At 56.9% G+C, this 24,871-nt stretch overlaps 2 protein-coding genes across 2 annotated transcripts in view; one reads left to right on the top strand and one right to left on the bottom strand.

Annotated features, from left to right (window-relative positions):
* The window catches only part of ZNF609 (zinc finger protein 609), a 33,209-nt gene extending 27,838 nt beyond the window's left edge, over positions 1-5,371 (top strand). Inside the window, exons 4-8 of the mRNA XM_054077657.1 lie at positions 261-2,610; positions 2,906-3,272; positions 3,438-3,613; positions 4,177-4,393; positions 4,544-5,371. Coding sequence (XP_053933632.1) covers positions 261-2,610; positions 2,906-3,272; positions 3,438-3,613; positions 4,177-4,393; positions 4,544-4,617 — 3,184 coding nt within the window. The 3' untranslated portion in view covers positions 4,618-5,371. The remainder of the gene's footprint in view (positions 1-260; positions 2,611-2,905; positions 3,273-3,437; positions 3,614-4,176; positions 4,394-4,543) is intronic.
* A 3,027-nt stretch (positions 5,372-8,398) lies between these two features.
* Positions 8,399-20,620, bottom strand: OAZ2 (ornithine decarboxylase antizyme 2). Its single transcript, XM_009567231.2, is given in 6 exon segments — positions 8,399-9,096; positions 10,472-10,557; positions 12,128-12,303; positions 17,487-17,567; positions 17,569-17,644; positions 20,586-20,620. Coding segments are annotated over 6 exon segments (573 nt in total). The 5' UTR covers positions 20,606-20,620; the 3' UTR covers positions 8,399-8,962.
* Between the last annotated feature and the right edge of the window lie 4,251 nt (positions 20,621-24,871).

Raw genomic sequence — 24,871 nt, 5'->3', positions numbered from 1 at the left:
ATGCAGCCCCTGGCACGCTCTGCCCTGGGGTCAGCATCTCCTCCATGCCCAGCTGAGCTGCTCCCATGGCTCCATGCTCTTGTAGTCATGAGGCTGGAGGGGGTTGAGCATTTGCCAATTGAGCACTTGCTGATCCCTCTTTACTGGAGTGGTAGGGGGCACAAGGCTGTGGGACCTACAGCGAGTCGGGGCTGCTATGCAGCTGGTGTAGCCTGACATGGTCATCTCTCCATTAAAACCTCTTTGTCCTCCTGCTGCAGGTTTTGCGACTCTCCTACCAGCGACTTGGAGATGCGCAATGGCCGGGGCAGGGGCAAGCGCATGCGCCCCAACAGCAACACACCAGTCAATGAGACTGCTGCCACCTCCGACAGCAAAGGCACCAGCAGCAGCAGCAAGACCAGGGCAGGAGCCAACAGCAAGGGACGCCGGGGCAGCCAGAACTCCTCAGACCACCGCACACCGCCTGGCACAGCGGAGGATGTGAAAGCCAGTCCTTCCTCTGTCACTAAGCGGAAGAGTAAACCCCTCTCTGACATGGAGCTGAACTCCAGCTCTGAGGACTCCAAGGGCAGCAAACGCATCCGCACAAATTCGATGGGCTCAGCAGCTGTGCCGCCCGCCACAGTCAAGGTAGAGATGGCTGTCCTGGACCGGAACTGCCCTTCTCCCATCCTCATCGACTGTCCCCACCCCAACTGCAACAAGAAATACAAGCACATCAATGGGCTGAAGTACCACCAGGCCCACGCGCACACTGATGATGACAGCAAGCTGGAGGCAGATGTGGACAGTGAGTACGGCGAGGAGCCCTCCCTGCACACGGACGTTGGGAGCTGCAATGGTGCCGCCGCCGCTCAGAAGGGCTCGCTCTCACCAGCCCGCTCAGCCACTCCCAAGGTGCGCCTGATGGAGCCCCACAGCCCCTCCCCATCTGGCAAGTTCAGTGCCAAGGCACCCTGCAAGAAGAAGCTGGGTGGGGAAGGAGACATGGACCCAGGTGCTCTGTCCAATGATGGCTCTGAGGATGGTCCCTCAGTGGCTGATGAGACAAGCAATGACGGCTTTGACTCTCTGGAGAAGCGATGTGTTGACAAGGACAAGTCCAAGAAGGCATCTGGTGCTAAGCCAGAGAAGATCCCTTCCAAAAGTCTGAAGTCGGCCAGGCCCATTGCGCCAGCCATACCCCCGCAACCTATTTACACCTTCCAGACAGCCACCCTCACCGCAGCCAGCCCCGGCTCCTCCGCCGGCCTCGCTGCCACCGTCGTCCAGACCATGCCCAACAGCCCACAGCTCAAACCCATCCAGCCCAAACCCACGGTGATGGGCGAGCCCTTCACGGTCAACCCCGCCCTCACCCCTTCCAAGGAGAAGAAAAAGAAAGACAAGAAGAAGAAGGAGCCCAAGGAGGCAGAAAACCCTTTGACTCCTGGCAAAGCCTGCAGAGCGGAAGAAGGGAAGAGCCCTTTCCGGGGGGAATCCAGTGATGTGGGGACGAAAGGCGAGGGGCTGCTGAATGGCTCCTCCGACCCCCACCAGAGCCGGCTCGCCAGCATCAAGGCTGAGGCAGATAAGATCTACAGCTTCACTGACAATGCGCCGAGCCCATCCATTGGCAGTGGCAGCAGGCTGGACAGCACCAACCCAGCCCAGCCCTTGACCCCACTACACATCGTCACCCAGAACGGTGCAGAGGCCAGCTCTGTCAAGACCAACAGCCCGGCCTACTCGGACATCTCCGATGCCGGGGAGGATGGGGAGGGCAAGCTGGAGAGTGTGAAGGCGAAGGATCCCGAGCAGCTGGTCAAGGAAGGTGCCAAAAAAGCCCTTTTCCCCCCACAGCCGCAGAGCAAAGAGTCTCCCTATTACCAAGGCTTCGACACCTACTACTCCCCCGGGTACCCCCAGGCGAGCCCGGGGCCCCTGAATCCTGGCGGCCAGGCCCCAGCTGAGGCGCAGGCCTTGAAGCTGAAGAAGGATGACGAGCAGGAGAACCCCGAGGCAAAAGTGAAGAGTGAGGGCTGTGAGGAGAAGAAGGCAGAGCTCGGCGGTTCCAGCCAGCAGCCCTCGGTCATCCAGCAGCGCCCCAACATGTACATGCAGTCCCTCTACTACAACCAGTACGCCTATGTGCCGCCCTATGGCTACAATGAGCAGGGCTACCACGCGCACCTCCTGAGCACCAACCCTGCCTACCGCCAGCAATATGAGGAGCAGCAGAAGCAGCGGCAGAGCCTGGAGCAGCAGCAGCAGCGAGGGCTGGAGAAGAAAGCGGAGCTGGGCTTGAAGGAGAGGGAAGCAGCACTCAAAGAGGAGTGGAAACAAAAGCCACCCATGCCACCAACGCTTACCAAGGCCCCGAGCCTCACAGACCTCGTCAAGTCGGGGCTGAGTAAGGCCAAGGAACAAGGAGGTCCTGACATGGCCAAATCCGTCATCATCCCCAAGCTGGAGGACTCATCCAAGCTGTCCAGCAGCCAGGGTGCTGAGGGGCTGAAGGTGAAGCTGAGCGAGGCCAGCCACCTGGGGAAAGAGACCGCTGAGACGAAGACTGGCTCCGAGTGCAGCCGGCAAGCGGAGGTGGACCCTGTGCTCTGGTACAGACAGGTAATTCCCACCCACTGCCCAGCGGTGGGCTTTCTCCTGGAGGAGAACCCGGTGGCTCTGCTGCAGTGATCTGCTGGGAACACACACCATTGTCCCACACAGCAGGGAACATGCATTGTCCTCTGTTTGCAGTGAGACTCCATGAGATTTCCTTGGGGCTAGGAGGCCATGGATGGGCCAAGGAAAGCCTGGGGAAGTGGAGTGGGGTTCCTGGTCTCCTCCCAGTCCAGCCTGTTTTTGGGGTGGGTGGGGCTGGGAGGAGGCTACTGCTCTGATGGTTGGCTGATTCTTGCAGGAAGCGGAGCCCCGGATGTGGACCTATGTGTACCCGGCGAAGTACTCGGACATCAAGACAGAGGATGAGCGGTGGAAAGAGGAGAGGGACCGCAAGTTGAAGGAAGAAAGGAATCGAAGCAAAGAAGCTGCGTCCAAGGAGGATGGGAAAGAGAGCACGAGCTCCGAGTGCAAGCTGACCCCCACCGAGGAGGCTCGTCTGGTGGGGAAGGACCCCAGACCCAGCGTCCATGTCCCCGTGTCATCACCCCTCACGCAGCACCAGTCCTACATCCCCTACATGCACGGCTACTCCTACAGCCAGTCGTATGACCCCAACCACCCCAGCTACCGTGCCATGCCCACCGTCATGATGCAGAACTACCCAGGTAGGCAGCCGGGGCCTTCTCGGGGACATCCCTGTCCCAGCTCCTGGAGCAGGGAATGCCTGTGGGACATCCTCTCACTCCTGAAGGCACATGTACGGAGCTATGTGCTCTGGCTGTTCTGTCCAAAGACAACTCATGCCCTGACTGCCATCTCTTTCCCCTCAGGCTCATACCTACCCTCCAGCTATTCCTTCTCTCCATACGGGAGCAAGGCATCTGGCAGCGATGAGAGTGACAAGTCCCGATCCAGCCCCAGCGTGAGCTGTAAATCCAGCTCGGAGTCCAAGGCCCTGGACATCCTGCAGCAGCATGCCAGCCACTACAAGAGCAAATCGCCCACGGTGAGAGTTGGGAAGGCACTGGCTTTGCCCGGCTCCCTGTGTGAGCTTTGGGATGGTCCCTGGATCCTGTGACTAGCCCTGAGCCTGAATGGTTTTTGCCATTCCTGCTGCTGTGGGAGACCTGAGGGCAAGGAGAAATCCCACACCACAGCCCCTTTGGGATGGAGAAGCCAAATCTGTGGGCAGGGCTGGCTTGGAGGAGCCCCAGGGCTTCTCCAGGCCCCGCAGTGATCTGGCACTGCTTGTCCTCAACCCTGGCGATGGTGGGTGGGATGCAGGGGCCTGCTCCATCCCAGGGCAGTGCAGAGTCGGAAGCTCCTCCTGGGCTGTGCTGGGATGATGCAGGGGCAGGAAAGAGCTACCTGAAATGGGACCTGCATTTGCACTGCTGCTTTTGGGCTGGTCCCCGGATGTTCTGTCATCTCCCAGTGGTGTGGTGGCAAGCATTTGGGCAAGGCAGGGGGAATCATCCCAACAGAGCAGCCTCAAGTGCCTGGTGTGGGTCCCATGCTCTGCCACGCCCTGGTGTAGCCCCTCAGCACGCATCTGCTTTTCCTCCCCAGATAAGTGAGAAGACATCTCAGGAGCGGGACCGCAGCGGCTGTGGGGTGGTGGGAGGCGGTGGGAGCTGCAGCAGTGTCGGAGGAGCCAGCGGGGGAGAGCGCAGCACTGACCGACCCCGCACCTCGCCCTCTCAGCGCCTGCTCTCGACGCATCATCACCACCACCACCTCGGGTACTCACTGCTCCCAGCGCAGTACAACCTGCCCTATGCAACAGGTGAGCGCCTGGCCTCAGGACAGAGACAGAGCCACCTGGCGCCTCATGCTGGGGCTTGGCTTTGGCCAAATCTGGTGTTTCCCAGCTCCCCTGGCACAGCTTGGTGCCCATCCCAGGCTGCCAGCTCCTAATGCTGCCTCTCCTCTGCAGGTCTCTCCTCCACAGCCATCGTTGCCAGCCAGCAAGGCTCTGCCCCCTCCCTCTACCCACCTCCCCGGAGGTGAGAACGGTAAGGCTATGCTCCTGTGGTGCCAGCACGGCTGGGCTGGAGGTTGCCTGGATGGGGATGCTGGGGGTCCGGGGCTTGGCCGGCGCTGCCGGTGGCGGGAGCTGACTTGCACTTGGGTTGCGGCAGGAAGTGAGGCGCCAGGATGCCTGGGCTGGATGAGCCGTGTGGCTGGCTTACTTAGGGAAGCGCCGGAGACTCCGTTAGACATCAGTTGAATGGTGTCACTCGTTCCACTCGACGTTCCTGCCAGGAGCCGAGGCAGACTGTGTCTTCTCCCCTGATGCCAGACACACACTGACTCCCCTCCACACCCTCCCCCTGGTGAGCTGGTACCTGCGGAAATATTTATTCTACTGGGCACCAGTGCTCGGAGTGGGGGTGATTGCCTGCCCGGTGCATATGAAGAGGAAACGGAAGCACTACAGTTTCTCCATGCATTTGGGACCCTGTGAGCCACTGCTTCTGGATGAGGCTGAGCGCCACGGGACTGGGCGCTGCCTCCATCTGCTTCTCACCAAGGCGAGCCTATGTGGAGCAGCGGTCTCAGGAAGGGAAGGGCTGGCTCGCACGGGGGCTGGGAGTCAGGCTGGCCGGAGGCGACTGTAGGGCACAGGCAGGTGCTGGATGTGGGGCTTAGCCCTGCCAGTCCCACAGCCCATCCTGTGCCCCACAATGCCCGCCACTTTGTGCCGGCACTAGCAGGAGTTGCTGGTGCGTGGCTGATGGTGCTGGGGAGCTAGGGTCTGCATCCGGCCCCGGCCCTGGCCAAGCCACCTCTGCCAAAGGAGCTGGGGCTCGATGGGGCTGGGAGCTGCACCCATCGCTCTGCGGCCACTTGGGCTCCTCCACGTGGGGTCCAGAGCTGCCTGGAGCCCCTGCCCGCAGGCTTCACAGTGGCTCCAATCTGTGACTGCAGATGCCACGTGTCTCCTCTCTCCCAGCCCCAGCAGGTGTGCCCGAGCCAGTCAGTGCGGGAGCTATGCCCATGGCCCTCCTTACGCCCAGCTTCCCCGGGCAGAGCACAGCGAGGAACAAGCACACTTAGGCTCTGCCAGAGGCTGTGCCAGCCTCGCTTCGGGGCACCAGGCCCTGGAGGAAGCCGGTTCCCGCTCCCGGCTGCCCCCAGGACAGGGGCTTTCTGGTGCTCTGCTCCCAGAGCTGCTGCTCTACCTCGGCCCCGCAGCTGTCCTGCTCTTCCCGTGTGCCGGCGCGCTTGGGCGTGTGTCTGTCTGCATCGCACCAGCTCAGGGGCTGCTGTACTGGGATGCTCTGCCGCCGGGCTCTGTACATACTGTAAAAAGCGATTGTTTGAAAGCTGTTGTTTTGGGTTTTGTTTTCTTCCCTCCCCTGCCCCGGTCCCCTCCATCCTAGTTCACCCAGTTGGAAAGGAGGCACCCACTGGTCGCAGCCCCAGTTCAGGTGCTGGCAGCGTGGCCGCCCAGCCCGCTTGTGTTGTTCCACTCACCTTCCTCCTACTTTTCGTTGTCTTTGCCAGGAGATGGAGCCGTGGGGCCTGGCCCGCTCCGCAGGGACAGGGGCGATGCCGAGGACCCCCTGTGCCACATCTGACGGGTTGGGGACGTCGGGGTGACGGGGGGAGCCCTGCATCCCACCGGGGAGCAGCATTGTGGTCCAGCAGAGCCTGGCTCTGGCACCGCTGGGCCCACTGGCGGCTTGAGGGGTGCAGAGGAGGATGGGCGGGGTGCAGGCATGGGTCAGGGGGAGTTGGCTCCCAGTTGGGTCCCAGTTGAGTCTCCCTGTAGGTGTTAACTGAAACAATGGTTTATGCAGACTAGGTTTGAGGTCTGATGCTGTCCTGGTTCGTGCTGGCCCGTGGGGTGGCTCCCGCACCATGGGGTCCCTAGTGTTGGCGGCTGGCTGAGCATCGGACCCTCAGTGTTTATAGCTCTTGTTTCCATTGGCGTTGCTGTGTTGGGTTTCATTTCAGTCTTCCTGCCCTCTGTAAAGTGTACATTATTACCGAGTTCCTTGTTTTTTTATATATATATATATATAAATATATATATATACAAACTGTGCTCTTCTCACCTTTGTACATTCGGGTGAGGAGAGAGAATAAATCTTTTTAAGAGACAATCACAAACCTGTGAGGGTGGCTTTTTCTTCCTGCTCCCCCCACTTCTGGTCCTTTGGCCCCAGTCAGGATGGGGGGGCAATCCTCATCCTTGGGGCATCTGAGAGGGCACAATCAGTCTCACTGCTCCTGGCACCCAGGGGGCAGCAGCTCCTGCCCCCAGCACCCACCCGGCCCTGGATCCGCCCCCTCCACCCACGGATGCTGAGCGCTCAGCCCTGACAGTTGGGGTCAGGAGACTCAGGCTCAACCTGCAGCGATGTCTGTGCCACTGCCACCAGCCCCAGGGCCATGTTGGCTGCTCCAGCTCATGGTGGAGTGAACCGTGCAGCTCCCAGAGAAATTCAAAGTACCTTTAGGTTTTCCAGAGGGCGTTTCTTGAGACACTCAGTGATCCCAGACCTTTACCTTTGATCACACTTGCTTGAGCCAAACAGGGAGGGACTTGGTCCATGGCAGAGCAGCACAGGCACTGGTGCAACCCAGTAACTGCAGCAGATTAATGCTCATCCTCACCGAGAGTGCCCAGGACCAGGGTCTTGCCCTTTACCAGTGGATTTTACCCATAGGGAAGGAGCAAAATGGGTCCTCTGCCATGCCATTAAGCGGTGCCAGCAGCTGAGCACCATGGGCTGGCAGCAGGGCCCTGATGCAGGCAGAAAAGCCAGGAGGCAGCCAGGAGTGACAAGGGATAAAACCTGGCACTGCAAAAGCCAGACCTGGAACTCAGCCTTGGTTCAGCTGGGAATTGGTGTGAGGTGTCCTTCGTCCCTGCACCAAGGGATGATGCCGGTTGCAGAGCCACAGCTCCAGGCCTGCAGGAAAGGACAAGGCAGAGCCACTACCAGCAACACAGGCACCAGCATCGAACCCGACAGGAATTGAGGTCCCGCTGAGGAGGAGCAGAGGCTCTGGCTCTTTCCCTTCAGCAGCGGGGAAAGGATACTGACTTTCAGAGGATTTATTCACACCTTGTACCCCACCGCTCTCCTCAGACAACACTGACCAGGATGGAATGGAGTGGCTCAGCTTTTAACGAAACTCCTCTGCTGATCGGCAGGAGCACAACACAGCACAAGGACAACAAGTCCATTGGTGTGCAGCCGGGCCAGAGAGAGCTCCTGAATGCCTCTTCCAGGCACAGTGTGTGAACACCCTGGCCAGGTCACCGCCGCAGGGCACAGAGCTGGCCAGGTCACAGCCATGGGGCGCAGAGATGCAGCACAACCGCATTTGCCAGGATTAGAAGGAGCAGGCAGAAAGGGCAACTGCTGCCAGCACTGCCACCTCATGGCTCCATCCCAGGAGAGCCCCTGGATGGGGAGAGCACCCACAGTGAGCAGCGGAGCCACCATCCATGCCTGTGACCCCCTTTGGCTTGGATACTGCTGCTCCCTCAGTACCTGAAGTCTCCAGATCCTTCTGGGAAGGCAAGGAATGAGGATAGAGGTGCAGTGATGACCCTAGGCCTGCTCTGCACCCGTCCTTGGCTGAAGGCCTGAGTGTTTTTGGCCCTTTGGAGCATCTCAACCACCAGAGGCAGGGAAGGAGGCACTCCCACAGAGCAGAAGTTTCGCTCCCAGCACTCACCTGACCTCTGAAACCCCAACCACCTTCCAGAGCTCAGCTCCTGTCGAATAAGCAGCACCGGCTGCATGGGGTTCATCCAAACGCCCCTTTTATTGAAGGCTGCGGTAGCGCAGGGGTAACACAGGACAGGGTTAAGACTGCTGAAAACAAATGTTGGAAGAGCAAGAGGTTTTAAAATGAAAAGGTTAGAGCAGTTAGAGCAGTGCTGGCTGCCCTGAGCCAGGACGCACGGTAGTGTTAATGGTTAAACTGGCACATGGTTCCTCCTGATGCCCCAAACACACCTGAAACTGAGAAACGAGTGCAGTCTGTCTGCTGAGTGTGCAGCAGGCCGTGGGAAGGGCCAGCACAGGCTTAGAGAGGCCAAGCAGCCAGTGCTGTGCCCACCTCTGCACTACCCAGGGGCCCTGTGGCTGGCCCCATGCAGCCTCACAGTCCAGAACCATCTCCCATTTACTATTTGGTGATTACATGTGTGTAGAGTTCTCTAGTCAACATGTTTCAACGCGACAGTCAACTCCGGATACGTAGCCAATCTACAATGAGAAATGTAGGGTCAGTCCCTCAGAATCTCGTTTTCCCTTTCCTCAGGAAAGGAGACATCCCCCTCTCCCCTCCATGGTGTCTGTGTGCCGCTGCAGTGTCCCCGCTGCAGCTATTCTTCATCTGAGGAAGAGTTCTGGTCCAGGGGGTACACCATGAACATCACATCTGGCCGCGACGGGACAGAGGGGTGGCCGGGCCGTACGATGTCAAAGCCCAAGAAGCTGAACGTCTTCAGGAGCGGAGCTACCAAAGAGAAGGAAAACATTAGCACCAGGAATGGCCCTCTTCACCTGCGTCGCCCCGAGGCCATGAATATCAACATGCTTGGCACACTCTCTGCCAGCACATCCAGAGCTTCCTGAATGGAGAGACCACTGTAACGTGATGGCCCTCACACACGGGAGGCTTTATCTGTCCCTGCACTCATCACGGACACTTCTAAGTGCAGAAGGGCTTGAGTTGCCCAGGTTCATCCATGTTTACCCTGCAACATCTGTTCTGTCCCCTCTGAGATGCAGCCGTGGCTGGTTACCTCCCGGCACCTTTGCCATCCCACAGCACCTAATGTTTTTAACACAGATCTCAGCACCCTGCGAGCCCCAAAGGTGGCAGGGAAAACAGCCAGGTCCAAGAGCAATGCACAGCCCCAGCCCACATTTGAAAACAACCCCGGCATCAGATGTCTCCTGGAGGGAGCCGCTGTGTGGTCCCTGTGTGGCCTGCAGTGGGGACATTACAGCAAGGGCTTAGTCAGGTGGTCATTCTTGGCATTGTACCAGGGAATGACATCTTCCTGGGCTCAGCATGGCTCAGCTCGCATAACGTCCTTCACTTCAGAGAAGGCAGCAGAGTAAAATTAGAATTAAGGTTTGGATTACTCCTGCCATGGCGATTGCTCGGTTACCGTGCTGCCTGTGTAAGATTTAAAGTGACACATCCACAGCTTGGTGCCTCACCACAGATCCCCTCAAGCTTCCTGTTTGTGCTGTAATCTTTAGATCCTAATGCAGCCCTCTTTAAGCCATGCGCACCTCTGGCCTGTGCCAGGAGTACCCATCAGCCTAGAGAGGGCAAAACTGCCAGAGGATCTTTATAAATCAGATGAACATCAGGGCAATGAGCTCCAAGAGGTCATTTCCTAATCGCAGAAAGCTGGTGCCAGCCAGACACCTTTGCTCTTCACTGAAGGAGAAATATTCCCCAATTGCTGGGCAATAAAACACCCTGAGGTGCTCAGTAGCAGTTTTCCCCATGTCAGCACTGGGAAGAATTCAATTGCAGTAAGTAAGGTAAGCGGTACCAGCTGGAGAGACCAGACCGCTCTCTCTGCCCCAGGCTAAGGAAAGGGCTCGTTTTCCCTACAAAAGCTATTTCTGTTTTGTAAGGACAATGTGAAAACTATGCATGGAACATTTCATTGAATCACAGAATGGTTTGAGTTGGAAGGGACCTCAAAGCCCATCCAGTTCCATCCCCTGCTCTGGGCACGGACACCTCCCACTGGATCAGGGGGCTCAGCTGCATCCAACCTTTCCCATGGAGCCCTGCTTGGGAACCCCAGATTCTTGTGCACCGTTCCAGACCCAGGATCCGCCCTGACAGCAGGGCGACTTCTCACCTCTGTCCTCTCTGCTTTTTTGGAAGCAAATGAAGACGTAGTTGACTTTCATCTTTTCCTCAGCAAACTCAAGCAGTGCTGACAGCCTGCCAGGGAGGAAGAGGACAAGGGAACATCAGTGACTGGAAGTCCTGGCCTGAGGAAGCCTCAGCATTATCCATTGGATGGGTTCAGGCCTTGTTTACAGCGCCCTTCCAGCAGACAATGGGTGCTGAAACAATGGGCTTCCTGCTCGCAGAGCTCCGTGCTGTCCTCACACCCATCACCCCTCAGGTCATTGCGCTCCCGCATCAACACCCATCTCCACCCGCCAGTGTTTTTTTATGGAGCCTTCCTACTTGGGAAGCTGTTCCAGACCCAGACTACATCCCCTCCGCTGGCCAAGGGGATCTGAAAGTTTTGTGCTTAATGAGAAGGGAAAAGCAGGGCTTATGGCAGGCAGAGGAGAGGAGAAAATCCTCCCTGAAGGCAAAGCTGCTCCCTGAACGCATCAGCTGGGCAGCACACTCCTGAATCCCTACTTTCTGCCTCTCCAGCTGAATGATTCCTGCCGCCTAGCCTCCTGATGGAAGCAGCGTGGCATCAACCCCTCTCTGAGCCCCGTGATCAGCAAGCGGAGCCATCCCTGTCACCACTGGCCTTGTCACCACTTAGGCTGCAGGAGCAGGGACAAACCTGGCTCCCATCACCAGTCAGCGAGAGTCAAAGGAGAATCAAATTAGCAAGAGCTTAGGTAATATGGTAATGAACTGGTTTAATTATAAGCCTCTTCTTGGCTGCTTTACCCAGCTAAATTAACAGTGCCCTCCTGGTATGACCCGCTCCCAGGAGAGCCGGCACGTGGATAGCAAAGGGGTTTAGGGACCGATGGCAGCAGCTACACAATCTGACCAGGATTCAAACAGGACAAGCATGAGATCACAGGACACTGGCACTCACAGAGGGTGCCAGGGAAGTTTTTTTCTTAATTAGCTGGTGTCATTTAGGGATGAAGCCTTCTGGGAGATGCAGGAGCACTTTGGAGCGCTCCACAGAGGAATCCAGTCCAGCCACATCTACGCTACTGTGCTTGGCGCCCGCAGAGAGCTCCGGCAAAGCGCCTGGCAGGCAGGAGCTGCTCTGGAAGCTGCGTTTACCCAAACTTCCCAGAGCAGAGCTGTCTGGACAAAACACCACCGTCTGCTGCCAACAGAGGAAAAGCAGGCGCTGGCAGCACCCGGCACCTGCGTAGCCACACTCCAGCACAGATCCACCTATGGATGAGCCGGGGCGCATCCAGATAATGGAAGCTTTTTCCCCTGACAGAGGGGGGACGCCTGCCAAAGCCAGCTTGCCAAGTGGCCAGCAGAACAAAAAGCGGAGAAAGGCTTGCAGATTTTCTGTACCAAAGGATGCAAGGAATCGCTCCACTCGTTTACTGCTTTTTTCCATTAGCACAGGGACTCAAAACCCAGTAACCCTTCTGAAATGGTCACTAGGGGGAAAATGCGGGTATGAGAGACCGAGGGAAGAGAACACGTTTTGGATGCACAGACCAGGAACAAAGCTGCCGTACACGCAGCCCATTATCCTCCCCAACACATGCAGCATCACCCAGGGGAGCGAAGTCCTGCTCCCTGGAGAGCCACAGACACAGCTCTGGGGTCCTGAACTCACCCTTCTTTGCTTCCATCGGCTAATAATCCATCCGGGATTTCCACAAAGAGGCTCTGGTTAGAGAGCACTGCATCCCAGGAGGACGTCTTCACCTCTGTGACCTTGTACTGGAAATGGACAATGTGAGGCTTCCCTTCGTGCACTGGGACATCTTGGTTAACAGTGATCTTCTCGTCCTGCGCTGGGGAGAGAGGAGAGCTCAGAGCGGGTTCAATAAACCTGTCCCTGAGGCTGTGACCTGAACTGTGAGATATTGGGCTTAAAGGAGCACACAGAGGAACTGTGGTTCTAGAGGGAGCAGCCTCTGGACTAACGAGCCCTTACAGGCTAGTATGCCCAAAGTTTCCGCCTCTAGCGCTCCCCGCTGTGGGGCTCCCCCCAGCTCCTGTGGTTGTGAGCTCCTGCCCAAGTCCCAGCGCTCTGAACAAGTGCTCTAGAGCTGTGCTGAGCTACCTGCGTGCCCCTGCGCTTATTCTAATCCAACACACCAATAAAGAACAGAATAGCGAGGGCACGTTCACCCTGTTTATACTGAGATGGAAATACAAGATCAATCATGTTACAGCTTTACTAGAAGGATGTTTCATTTCTCCCCTCCCCCTTTCTCCACTCAGGAACACACCACAATGAGCCTGCAGACCTCGCAGTGATGTTCCAGCCCTGTTTGGCATACATACACTACATTAAAATCCTGAACAGCAAGAGTCTGTTTGCTCCCACAGGTCCCAGCGCATCCCCGCAGGGTGGTTCAGAACCACCCTTCCAAGAACAAACTGGAATAACAGGCTGGAAGAGTGCCTGCTGCCGCAGTCCAACCAGTTCCATCATCTCCCCTATCCCAACGCGTTCTCCTTGTTTAAGGGGGTGACCACAAATCGCCTTTCTGGGGTTTATAGCCAGCTAGGATGCCAAATGGTTTGGGAGGAACAGACACAGTGCAGAGAACCCCACCCCACAGCAGCTCCGCAGACTGATAGATGGCAATGAGGGTTTTCCAGACCACAAACTCTTCCATCCTTCTCCAGTGCTGCTCGAACGGGAAAGCCGGGCATGCAGGCCACCTTGGATGTGGTTCAACAACTCCTAGAAAACCAGTCCGTGGTCAGAACTCTTTCCTCCCCCTGGCAGCTTTCAAAGGCGCTTCGCTTGCTAGTAATGATTTCCACATTGTGGTGCAAACAGCCCCATGGAACAACGAAATCCATTTGGTTCCCGCATTAATACTGTAGCTGCGGTGGCACCCAGAGATAGGGTGGCAGAGCCCTCGGCATCATGGCTTCTCAAGCAGTTGTCTTCTTACAGAATCATGGAATGGTTCAGGCTGGAAGGGACCTCAAAGCTCATCCAGTTCCACCCCCTGCCATGGGCAGGGACACCTCCCACTGGATCAGGGGCTCCAAGCCCCATCCAACCTGGCCTTGAACACCTCCAGAGATGGGGCAGCCACCCCTGCTCTGGGCAACCTGGGCCAGGGCCTCCCCACCCTCAGAGCAAAACATTTCTCCCTAGGATCTCATCTCCATCTCCTCTCTCTCAGCTGAAAACCATTCCCTTCATCCTACCACTGCCCTCCCTGATCAAGGGCCCTTCCCCAGCTTTCCTGAAGCCCCTTTCAGTACTGGAAGCTGCTCCAAGGTGTCCCTGCAGCCTTCTCTTCTCCAGGCTCAACAACCGCAACTCTCCCAGCCTGTCCTTGGATGGGAGGTGCTCCAGCCCTTGCATCATCTCCGAGGCCTCCTCTGGCCTCACTTCCACAGCTCCATATCCTCCCTGTGCTGAGGACTCCAGAGCTGGACACGGGCTCCAGGTGGGTCTCACCGAGTGGAGCAGAAGGGCAGAATCCCCTCCCTCCCTGGCCCCCCTGCTCTGGGTGCAGCCCAGGACACGAGTAGTTTCTGGGCTGTGAGTGCACATTGCAGCTCAAGCTGAGCCCCTCCTCCCCCAGCACCGCAAGTCCTTCTCCTCAGAGCTGCTCCCAATCAATTCTCCACCCAGACTGAATTTGTGGGGGATTGCCCTGACCCAGGTGCAGGACCTTGCCCTTGTTGATCTTCATGTGGTTCACACAGCCCCGCCTCTCCAGCCTGTCCAGGTCTTTCTGGATGACATCTGGCGTGACAACTGCCCCACTCAGTTCCATGTCATCTGCAGACTTGCTGAGGGTGCTCTCGATCTCGTTGTCTGTATCATCAATGAAAATATTAAACAGCACTGGTCCCAGTATGGAACCCTGAGGGACACCACTTCCCACAGATTCTTGTTGATGTTTTAAGCTGCTCAGGTAAAAACATCGCTGAAAGACCAATGGTTCAGCAAAAACACCTTTCCAGGCTGTCCCAGCGCTTAAATTCCTACTAGGACACGTATTAAAAGAGCCCCTTCTTGGCTTGGCTGTCAGGACAGGGCAGCAGCCACTGCAAAGGAACACTGCATGCACATCAGGAATGGCTCGGCTGTGGTGACCTGAGCAGAGGAAGCAAGGAGTGGGCGTTTCAAGCCCACAAAGCCAAGCTGAAAAACAAGTAAGTTTACACTTCACCAGAATGAATATCCTGCAGGAAATAGTTCATTTGAGTCTGAAGGAAGTCTTGGTGGCTGCGCCTGCTGCCAAGTTTTATGGGTTTTAAGCCAAGTGTGCTAAGGAACCAGCTGCTCCGGTAAAAACCGACCACTGCCGGCAATGCTGCTGCAGAGCCAGCGGTGAGAGCCCAGTGTGAGCCATGCCAAGGTAAGGAAGGTGAGAAAAGCAGGCTGGGACTGGCACATGCGGTGGGGAGCATGCAAGCAGACTGGCAGTAGCCTGCAAAAGGAGGGCAAAAGCTTTTCCTGGCTCAGCCCTTTGCCCTGACCTCCAAACCAAGCAAGGTGTTTCCACTTCCGAGTCCCAAACACAACAGCCCACGAGGCAAAGGCAGCACAACTGCAGATGAAGGGAGCCATTTCCCCCGGTTCAGTGGTTACGGTTACGCAGCCTGCTTTGGGCAGCTGAGGTTAAATTTCCAGGCATCAAACCAGAGGCAGTGAGGTGCCGGGGAGAGGCTTCGCCTGTGAAGCAGCAGCCCTGAATTCTTCGGAAGCTGCTCAAAGCAAAATCCTGTTTACACAACAAACGTTCACTTTTAGGTCACCCCTGCAAACCCCCAGCCACGCTACCCAGGTGAAAACCCCCATGAGGCTCTCTTTCCTACAGAGCTGCCCAAACCGCAGGCTCCCCAGCCTCGGTCCCAATCCAGGGGAGTAAAACCGCAAGGACCAGTTTGCACTTGGTTGCAATTCATTGCACACAGGATTTTCCACCCTAGCCACACTCCTCAGATGTCCCAGGAAGGACGGGGAGGCCCCTCTGCATTGGCAGCACAAGAAGAAGGGACGTTATGAGCCACGGTGGCCAAGTGCCTGGAGAAGCCCAGGCCCGCAGTCGGCATGTGCTGTGCCTCTGCCTCCCGCCAGCTCTGCTCACCAGAGCCCTGATGCCGATCCCAACTGCATTCCCAGCTCCAGGAAAGCTCCCTTGAGGAAGGGCCAAGCATGAAAGTCTCTTAACACAAAGACAGCAACAATTACAGGGAGCCCAGCTGGTAAATTTACAGAAGGGTTGTACTGAGCATGTGCTCCGGAGGAGGCAGGCTCCTTCAGGAAGGCCAGCCCGTGATCCTGGACAGCTGATACAGCTGTGAAAAGTGCTTCAGCTTTGGGTCCAGATGCCTTCTAAGGTCACACTGAAGCTGAAAGGCTCACCCTGCTGTAACTACAGCACCACTAACTTGAGGGGACAATGGAGAGGGGCAGAGAGAGTCCCAGTAACCCTGGACTGTGGCTGTACTTCAAACTGCTGGGAACATGGCCCACTCTGCTCTGGGATAAGCTACGTTACCTGATGTTCCGACAGGTTCTGCTCAGCTCCGTCAGCAGCACATCCAGAAGCAGTTACACCCGTATCTCTGGGATGCAGTGATCCAGACGGCAGCAGTCCCTGCCCACACACCACTGCCAATGCTTCCGCACAAGTTCGAGGCCATGCTGAAACTCAACACCTCACACTGCCATTCTGGCCACCAGCGCTCCTTCCACGCTGAGCCCCTTCTCTGCCCTTGGACCTTGCCCGGTGTGCACACAGGACTTGGCCGTGCTGGCCCGCACAGGGTGCAAGTCCTGATTTCTCATCCCCTCCCACGTAGAGGGAATCCATTACTTGTCTGGAGCCTTTGTATCCGCTTTATCTGACTGGCAGCCCATTGTACTCACTGCTACCTCTCTGCGGCTTCTCCAGTTCCGTACCCTTCTGATGCCTCAGCTCGATAGTGTTAAGCGATGCTATGTTGTTATTAGGAGGCTGCAGAGGCTGACATTTCCTCAGAAGGTGGGGCGAGACATGCACTAAAAATTCACCAGGGCTGCATTAAAGAAAACTCTGAAAGCAGCCGTGATGGCTGTGATTCTCATGAATCTCAAGGAAAGGCTTTGGTGGCTGTGACCCAACAGGGCTGGTATCTTTTCATCTTATAAAGCCTGTGTGCCTCCCACAGAGTAATTAAAGATCAGGTCTAATGCCTCTGACACCAATCCTGCCTGAGTAGACAGATGTGTGAGCTCAGCACGAATTTGGGCTCCCTCATCTGAGAGCACTTTGCTCCCTGGCTGGGAAGAGCTGCCCTGTCTCAGAGGGGAGACAGATGAGATGGACACGTGCCACCATAACACTAGTTGCACAAGTGCCAGTTACTCTGCAGCGAGGACCAGCCAGGTCTCCGCATCCAGAAGCCAAAAGGAGAGGCCCTGTGGAACGCAGAGGGCCAAAAGAGGAGAGCTGTGCAGGTCCACCTGCTCCCAAGCAAGCCCAGAGGCACAAAGCCTTCCTCATCCAGCTCATCCCACGCACGTGTTGTAGAAAGGTTCCAGTTGGAGGTGGGCGGCCACCTCGCCCTGTCGTGAAGGCAGGAGTTACTCCGTGCATTGGTTCCAGCAGGTCCCAGGCCCCGACAGCCTCACCTTCCAGACTGGGGCAGAGGAAGGAGCTTATCAACCGTCCTCGCTCTGCATTTCACCTTGCTGCTCCTCGTTTCCTCTTTTTTTGTGGTGTCCAAGAAGCTGTTTTGTGTTTTGACAATGCCGGCTCCGCACACCATAGCCAAAACAGGGCTCGGGGAATTGTTTGCTGCACACCTTCGGGAAAAGGTCCCTTGTCTGTTAATAAACCAGTGATATTTAAGCCAGAGAGCGGTGGATGCCGCTCAGCGACCTGCCTGTTAACTGTGCTGCCTTGGACCTTTTGGCATCTATTCCTGCTGGGCCACAAAAGGAAGCGAATGTGGTTGGAATGCGCACACAGCTCATTATTTAGATGACGGATCTTTCTCACCTTGTATATGAGAGCTGAGAGAGAAGGATCCCTGCTGGCCCCTCGCCCACCGGGGATCTTCGACAGTGGGTGAGGGGCATCAGGAGCACCACAGAGGCCCGGGAATGATGTGCCTGCAGCACTGCAGCTGGGGACAGTTACTCAAAGGTAAGATACTACTGCAAGAGAAAGAGAGAGAACAGCACGTTACATTAGCAGGAATCACACTCCGGATACCGCAGCTCCTCACAACCCAAATCGCTTCTCTCCCTGTGCGCTGGAGACAGCAAGCGGGGCAGCAGTGCCTGGACATCCACATTAAAAATGCTCATGGCCTGAGGCACATCAGAACCCAGCGGTGTTTTGTTAGAAATGGAGCCGTAAGTGCTGAGCAACCTCCAGCTAACGAGGGAGGCTGGGCCGCCCGCCAGCTCCAGATGGCTGGAACGCATAACCGGAGCAGCACACGCTTTCGGCAGACAAACACCCACAAATAGATCAGCAGGGCTGGCAGGAGGAGGCTGCAGCTTCACGTTTTCAGAACGAGAAGGAGCGAAATGGCTGGTTCTTCAGAGATTTTCAGCACACTGCAATATCTACCTTGATGTTTTCACACGTAAATGAAATATCATACGAGTGTCCTCCACCCCAGCCCCCTAAATTATATGTTTGCCCTGCAGACCTACTTTTGAGAGCAAGGAAAAGGTTTCTCTTGCGGTTTCTAAGTTTGTTTGGATGTCCTAAACACCTCTTCCAGGACCATTTTAATATCTGCTCCTGCTTTTAGGATGTTGATGAAAGCAAATGATTTCACTTCTGAAGCATCGCTTCCTCTATTGGTACCACAAAACCTCTTTGCCAATGCGCGGCACCGCAGCAGCATTCCTCTAACAATGCCTGCCAGTGCAACACAGAGAAACCAGTTGCTCCCCAGTGTTCCCACTATAAACACACCAGCATGGAGCTATGTCAGCACCACCACCAAAATAAAGGGGAGTGTGAGGACTTTCAGTGCACACGTGGAGCAAGCAGCAGGGCTCTGCGGGGCGCGTACTGACAACTTTCTGTCCCAAAACTCCTCGCTCCAGCTGCTCCCAAGACAGTGTTTTTCCAATCATCCCTCTCTTCGAGGGAGAGAGGCTAAAGTATCCACAGACCCAGCACTGAGCTGCACTATTGGAATCACCTGAGCTGCTACATGGAACGCTAGAATGTTTGCCAGCTTGCAAACTCCTGAATCGTGGCATTTCTGAGGGCCAAACAACAAGGCCAGGACATGGGCAGAATCTCCCTGGATCCTGGCTCACCACCTCATACCAAAACAATCTCAAATAGTGAGGAAACACAAATATTATTCCTCCACGTTTCCTGCTCCTCTGGGCTGGCGAAGCCCTTCTCTGAGGCAGCGTTCCCATGTCCTGTGGCCTGCAGCAGGCAGTGCCCACAGGAACGGCTCTTCAAACAGGGATGTTCAACAGTTGTGCCAGAGAGGTCTGAGGGCAAAGCCCTAGCACACCAGCTCAGTGGCTGTGTGTGCCGATTCCGCACGGTGCGGCGAGGCTATCAATGGGCCAGTGTGCGCCCCGCTCCGCAGCAGTGATGTCGAGCAGCATGACAAAGCACTTCGCTGCAGTTCCCCACCCCCAGAAAGCTGCTGGCAGCTTTGTTATTCCTTTCCCTCCTCCCTCAGCCCCCAGCCAACAATGTGCTATTGATAGCACTCCTCAACTGTGGCCAAGGCATCAAAAAGCTGGATAATGAACTGTAGTGGTGGAAAAAAAAATGGAAAGAGAGACAAGCAGCGGATTTCATGCAAAGCAGCTTGAGACACTTCCCAGTTTGGCTTCCTCCAGCGCAGGCAGGAGTCAAAACACAAGACCCCTTCAGCCACTGAGCCCCAGGCTTCACAAGCCCAGACCTGTGTGGCACCGCTATTCTCCCCCAAAACTTCCCGGTTGTGCCTCAAAATGCGGCGGTGGCAGCTGGGGCCCTGAGAGCAGCAAGTGCATCAGTGTGGGGTGCGGATTCAAAGGTTTTGCTTCCTCCAGATGCTCAGCAGCGCCCTGGGAAGAAGTTTGTGCCAGCACCTGACAAAGTCTCATCTATCAGTGCATCTGCGGGTGAGCAGCCCGCTGCAGCATTGCTCCCTGGGGCCTTAAAAACCAGGATCGTGCTCCCGTAAGGCCTCTCTCCTCTCCAGAGGAGCTGCTTCCCAGGGGCTCGGTGCAGACTGAGGTGCATTTCCATCACCAGGGCCTCTCTCTGCAGGAACTCCCAGGCAAAGGCCTGAAACCGGAGCTGGAAGCTGGCGAGTGTGCTCAGCCAGCGGGTGTAATTTTAACTCACTAAGCTCCCCGCGATCCCGACCCCGTGCCTCGTCCCTGGACAACGTGAAAGACAACTCCTCAGCTTTCGAGCACCTCACTGGCCTCACACCCCAGCCCGCGCCTCGGCACTCGAGGGTGAGAGCCGCTCATCTGCTTCGTCCCGGGGTTATCGGTGCTGGACACCAGGGAGCTCCCTGAGCACCGCAGAGGTGATGAGGTTGGGGAAGGCAGGCTCTGAGGACATGCTGCACTCGGCCTGCAGCAGCAAGCTGAGAGGCTGCCAGACAGACACAGAGAACATGATCTCGGCAGGGAGTGGAACTGGATGAGCTCTAAGGCTCCTTCCAACCGAAACCATCCCGTGATCCTGAGGGGTGAATGAACATAGAGCCTGTGGAGCGGCCACGAGCAGGGCTGGTCCATACGCACCCCTGGGCGCCCGGTGATGGAACCGGCACTCCGGGGACTCGGAGCAGGGGACCAACACCCAGGGCAGCTTGGTCGGCGGAGAAAAGTACCCATGCGCTGGGTCAGATCGTGTCTTGCCCGAGAGGGATGGCCTCGGCCTCTCCGTAGGGATGCGGGCACGGCGCGGGCTTGATAGCCAAAGGCTGCTTAGATACTGCCGGACCCCAGCCCCGGTGTGACCGGACACCACCCGGTGCCTGATCCCCCCAGCCCCGGTGTTACCGGACACCGCCTGGTGCCTGCCCCGCCCCCGCCGCCTGCTGGGAGAGGGAACCGCAGCAAGCGGACTGAAGGAGCGGGAAAAGGTCCCCACGCCGGCCCACACCTGTCCTGCGTGTTTATCATCCTGGAGTCCCGCTGCGGCTGCGCCCCGGCTCGACTGGATCCGCTCCGCCCCGCTCTCGCTCCGCTCCGCTCGCCGCCGTGCTCCGAATGACCGCGCGGGAACGCGGCGCGCGACACGCCCCCCGCCGGCCACGCCCCCGCGCAACAAACCACGCCCCAAACTGGTCCGTGCATTGCCAGGCCACGCCCACCCCGTTGCCCCGCGCTCCGCCGTGCCACGCCCACTTCGCGTCCGACCTGCAGGACTTGCCCTCTCGAGAGCCCCGCCCCTACAGACCACGCCCCCACTGACAAAAAGCCACGCCCACAAACAATGCGCCCTTCGCCAGGCCCTGCCCACCCCGCGAGGCCGCGCGCCAGGCCCCGCCCCCTCGGCCGCCTGGTCACGCCCAGCACCGCGCGACTGGCAGCCTGGGAAAGCGACGCCCCAAACAAAGGCGCGCGCTGGGCCCCGCCCGCGCAGCTGTGGCGTCACTGCGCGCGCCCCTGCTGAACAGCTGCTCCCTACTTCCCTTTCCCGGGTGTGATCGCGCCCCAACCGGTAGCGGCCGCGCGGTCCACATATTCTCGGTTCCGTTAGGGCAGCCCCGCGCTCCACGCGCCCACGGTTCCCGTGGGGCTCGGGGTGGCCCCGCTGTCACTGGGGCCGCCAGCATTCCAACCGGCTGCCCAGGGCAGGCGTAGAGTCCCTCAGGTGGAGGCACTCGGGGGTGTTTCAGTGGTGGGCGGGGACCGTTAGACTCAAGGATCTCGCAGGTCTTTTTCAACCAAACCATCCTCTGTTTCCAGGAGCAGCAGCGGGATTGGGGACCGAGGTGCCAGCTGTGGTGCCGGTCCTGGGGTCTGAGCACTCCCCACAGGGATGGGGAGCGGGCAGCCTGTGGCTCTGCGGAGAGAGGAGATGCCAGAATGTCCTCGTGGGGACTGCAGTATGCCTGCATTATTTGGTGCAGTGGGAGAGGCCAGAACCATCACCCTGAAGTCTTCCTGGAGGTGTTTTGAAGTGGGAGAAGAGGTTGGGTAGCAGGCAGATGCATCTTGAGCCTCAGGGCCATGGTGGTACCACTGCGGGATGAGGCTTTGGCATCCTGCATCGAGTATGATGCTGGTGCTTAAAAGGTGGGGTGGGGAGCTGCTGGCTCCTAACCTGGATGAGTCAGGGCTACAAGGAAGAGAAGAAATGAGAGCTGCGATGAGGAGAATGGTGAAGAGGGCATTGAGTTGCCCAGGGGCTTGTGAGGAGCAGTGTAATTGCGAGGGTCAGGCAGCTGGGCAAATACAAGGAGCCTAGAGAGCCAGGCAGCATGAGGAACCGATGGGGTTGAGTCCTGCAGAGCTAGGTGGCTGCTATGCTTCACCTGGGCTCAGAAGCTGGACGAGAAGCTCTGGAGACCCTTGGGATGCAAGCCCTCTGGGCTGGAGTCCTCGGGCAGTCTCACATCTTCTCACTTGGTCTCACCCTCTTGTCTGCTGGTGTTCCCAGCCTGTCTGAGAGCCTCCTCACTGGCACATGCCATGGTGCTCCAGGTGAGCTCATGGGCGCCAGGGTCTGACAGGTAGGCCTCACCCGGGGCTTCCTGGCTCCCAGCGCAGCAATGCCGGCCTGTACTCTGCAGGAAGTGGCCAGCTGTTCTGCAGAAAGCTGGATGCCAGCCAGAGCTGAGTTCAAACAGTGCCCCTTAAATGGCCTTTTTCCCCTTCCCCTGTGTTTAAAGCCCTGCTTGCAGCTGTAATTCTATTTATAATACCCAGGAAAAGCAAGCTGAGACTTTCCCACAGTACTGGCTTCTCAGCGATTGTTGTTTGGGAAGCTGGAATGTACACGGTATTATTTTTGTATCCCCCTAGAAAGGCTGTTTTTTTCTTGTTTTTTCTTTTCTCTTGCACTGTTCTTGCAAGGAACATTTGTGAAGCGCGAGGTCTCAGGCTGTTGCTCGTGGCTTTCACAGGCTTTGCCAAGGGGCCACTGGTCTGGGGGTCTCTGCCTCCTGTGGGGGAGGGTGCCAGGGGCTCTGGGAGACAGCTTGAAGCTGAAGGGGTACCCCTGATGTCCCCTCCCCATGGAGAAACTCTCATGTCACTCTGTGCCTCAAGGCACCCTGGAAGGGGGAAGAGGACAATCCTGACTGGGGAAACCAGGGCTCAGCATTGCTGCCCAACCCAAGGTTCTGGCAGCATAAATTGCCTCTGCGCTGCATTTTTGGGGTGGTGCTGAGATGCTGCGTGAAGCGGGGCATGACAACTGGGTCACGGTGTCCCCGCTCATTGGGGTATTGCTGCCAATGGAGTCCAGCGCATGCTTTCTTTTGCCTTTCTTGGCCATGCGAGGCCATTTCCTGCCCTGGGAGCTGGATGTTCTGGGCAGGCTGTGGGCATGGCTGTGCTGTGGCAGCTCCGTGCAACCCCTGTCCTTGGTGAGCTCCTGGCAAGTACACACAGGCCCCGCACCTCCTAGGCATGGGTGTGTTTTACAGAGCGACAAAATACCCTGCCTGGATGCTTATTCTGGCAGAGAGAACACCCTGCCTGTCTTCTGCCTCGTCACCTGGCACCGTTGCAAGCAGCGCTGGTGGCTTTCCCTTTCCTTGCTCCATGAGGCCATGCGCTGCATTTGGTCTCAGGTGTGTGGGAGGGCATTTTCCATCCCATGTTTGCTGCCCTCGACTGCCAGGCACTGCCATCCTTCTCCCAGCGGAACTGTCACCCTTCTCTCCCTTTGTGTTTCTCCAATAAAAGCTGTTTGCAGGCAGCTCTCAGAGCTAAACGTGTTATCCCAGCCTTGTGCCCAAGAGGCAGCCCAATGGAGTGCTAGCTGCTTCTGCCATGCTCCTGTTCTGCCAGCACCACCTTGTTCCTGTGTAAAATCATGTTTGCAGTGTCCTCTCCTGGTCTGGAAATGGTTCTCCTGTGCTGCATGGGCTTTTGGCAGCGGAAGGGCTGTTGTGCTGCTTTTATGGGCAAGGATAATTTTTGTTACAGCCAGTTATGTAGGACGGGCACTATGTCGTGCTGGGTTTAGGATTGATTATCCCAAATTCTAGACGCAGAACAGATGACATCTGCTTGCAAACATTAGTTGGGAATCTCCTTCATTGTTTTCATTAATTGTTGTCATTAATTGCAGAGTACGTAGCTCTTAAACAACACTTTTGATCAGGGCAAACTGCAGAGGGGAGTGATCCATTTTCCCCAGCTGGGACCAGAGAGCCAGAGCTGATCTGTGCAGGAGCTAGTGACCGCTTATGGACCGAGATGCCAGATGGAGACAGGCGAGGACAAGTGGACAGAAGGACAACTGCTCGGTCACAGCCCTCTTGCACACGGCCCTAACAGCAGAGATGCTGCCCAGATGTCCGAGGCCACGGAGGAAAGCAGGGTCCCTGTGGGACGGGCCCTCGAATATTTGGTCCATGCGCTTCCTTGGCTGCTGTCCTGGCCTTGCGTTTGTGTGAGAAACAGCCAGAAGCGAGTCCAGCTGCTCGAATGGCTCCGTGGCCATGCAGCCCTCGTGGTGATGCAGAGGCAGCTGTACCAGGAAGCAGCGAGCTGCGGTCCTTCCCTGTGCCCGTTTCCCTGGCAATTCCTTGTCTGTGCAGATCCCATTGGAGCGGAGCGCGGCCAGCCTTGGGGTGCGTGATGGATACCTCATCCCAGCAGAGCCTTGGACATTGTTCTTCAGTACTTACAGCAGTGCTGCATCACTGGGAGGTGTTGCCTAATGGAAAACACATTCCAAACTTTCAAAATAAAGAGAGGAAAGAGTTGGCAGCTGTATCTGTAATTAATACCCTGTAGTTATTTAAAAACATCTTTAGAAAGGTGTCATCGAGAACTTCCCAGGGCTGTGTGGGTGTAACCCCTGTGTGCATCCCAGGATGTAAACATGCTTTTGACAGCAGCCTCCTTATACCCCATCTGCAATTGCTCTTTCTTAGTTGTTTTTTAACGTGAGAATCTTGTTTTGCTGGGGGAAAACTGAAAAAGAGTGCTGTCAGGGAATTTTGTTTTCATGTCTCGGTCCTCCCAGCACAGCCGCCTGTTCAGTGTTCCTGTGCTGACACGTCTGGGTGGTGTTACAGCCACAGCAGCACCAGGAGAAATCCTGGGAATCTGCCTCCCTGTGTTTCTAGGTGAGCTGTGGGTAAATTCCCTAAAGCTGATACAATGGAATCCTGTTGTGAGGCTTTTATGTGAGTGTCTGCTTCACGGGTGGATTTTAACTGTCTAAACTGTCAGACAGGTTGGTGTCACTGACCCCTGTCTCTG

This window comes from Cuculus canorus, chromosome 12 (genome assembly GCF_017976375.1).
Source record: "Cuculus canorus isolate bCucCan1 chromosome 12, bCucCan1.pri, whole genome shotgun sequence".
Lineage (NCBI taxonomy): Eukaryota > Metazoa > Chordata > Aves > Cuculiformes > Cuculidae > Cuculus > Cuculus canorus.
The sequence above is the reverse complement of the archived record's forward strand: the minus strand, read 5'-3'. Positions and strand labels throughout refer to the sequence as shown.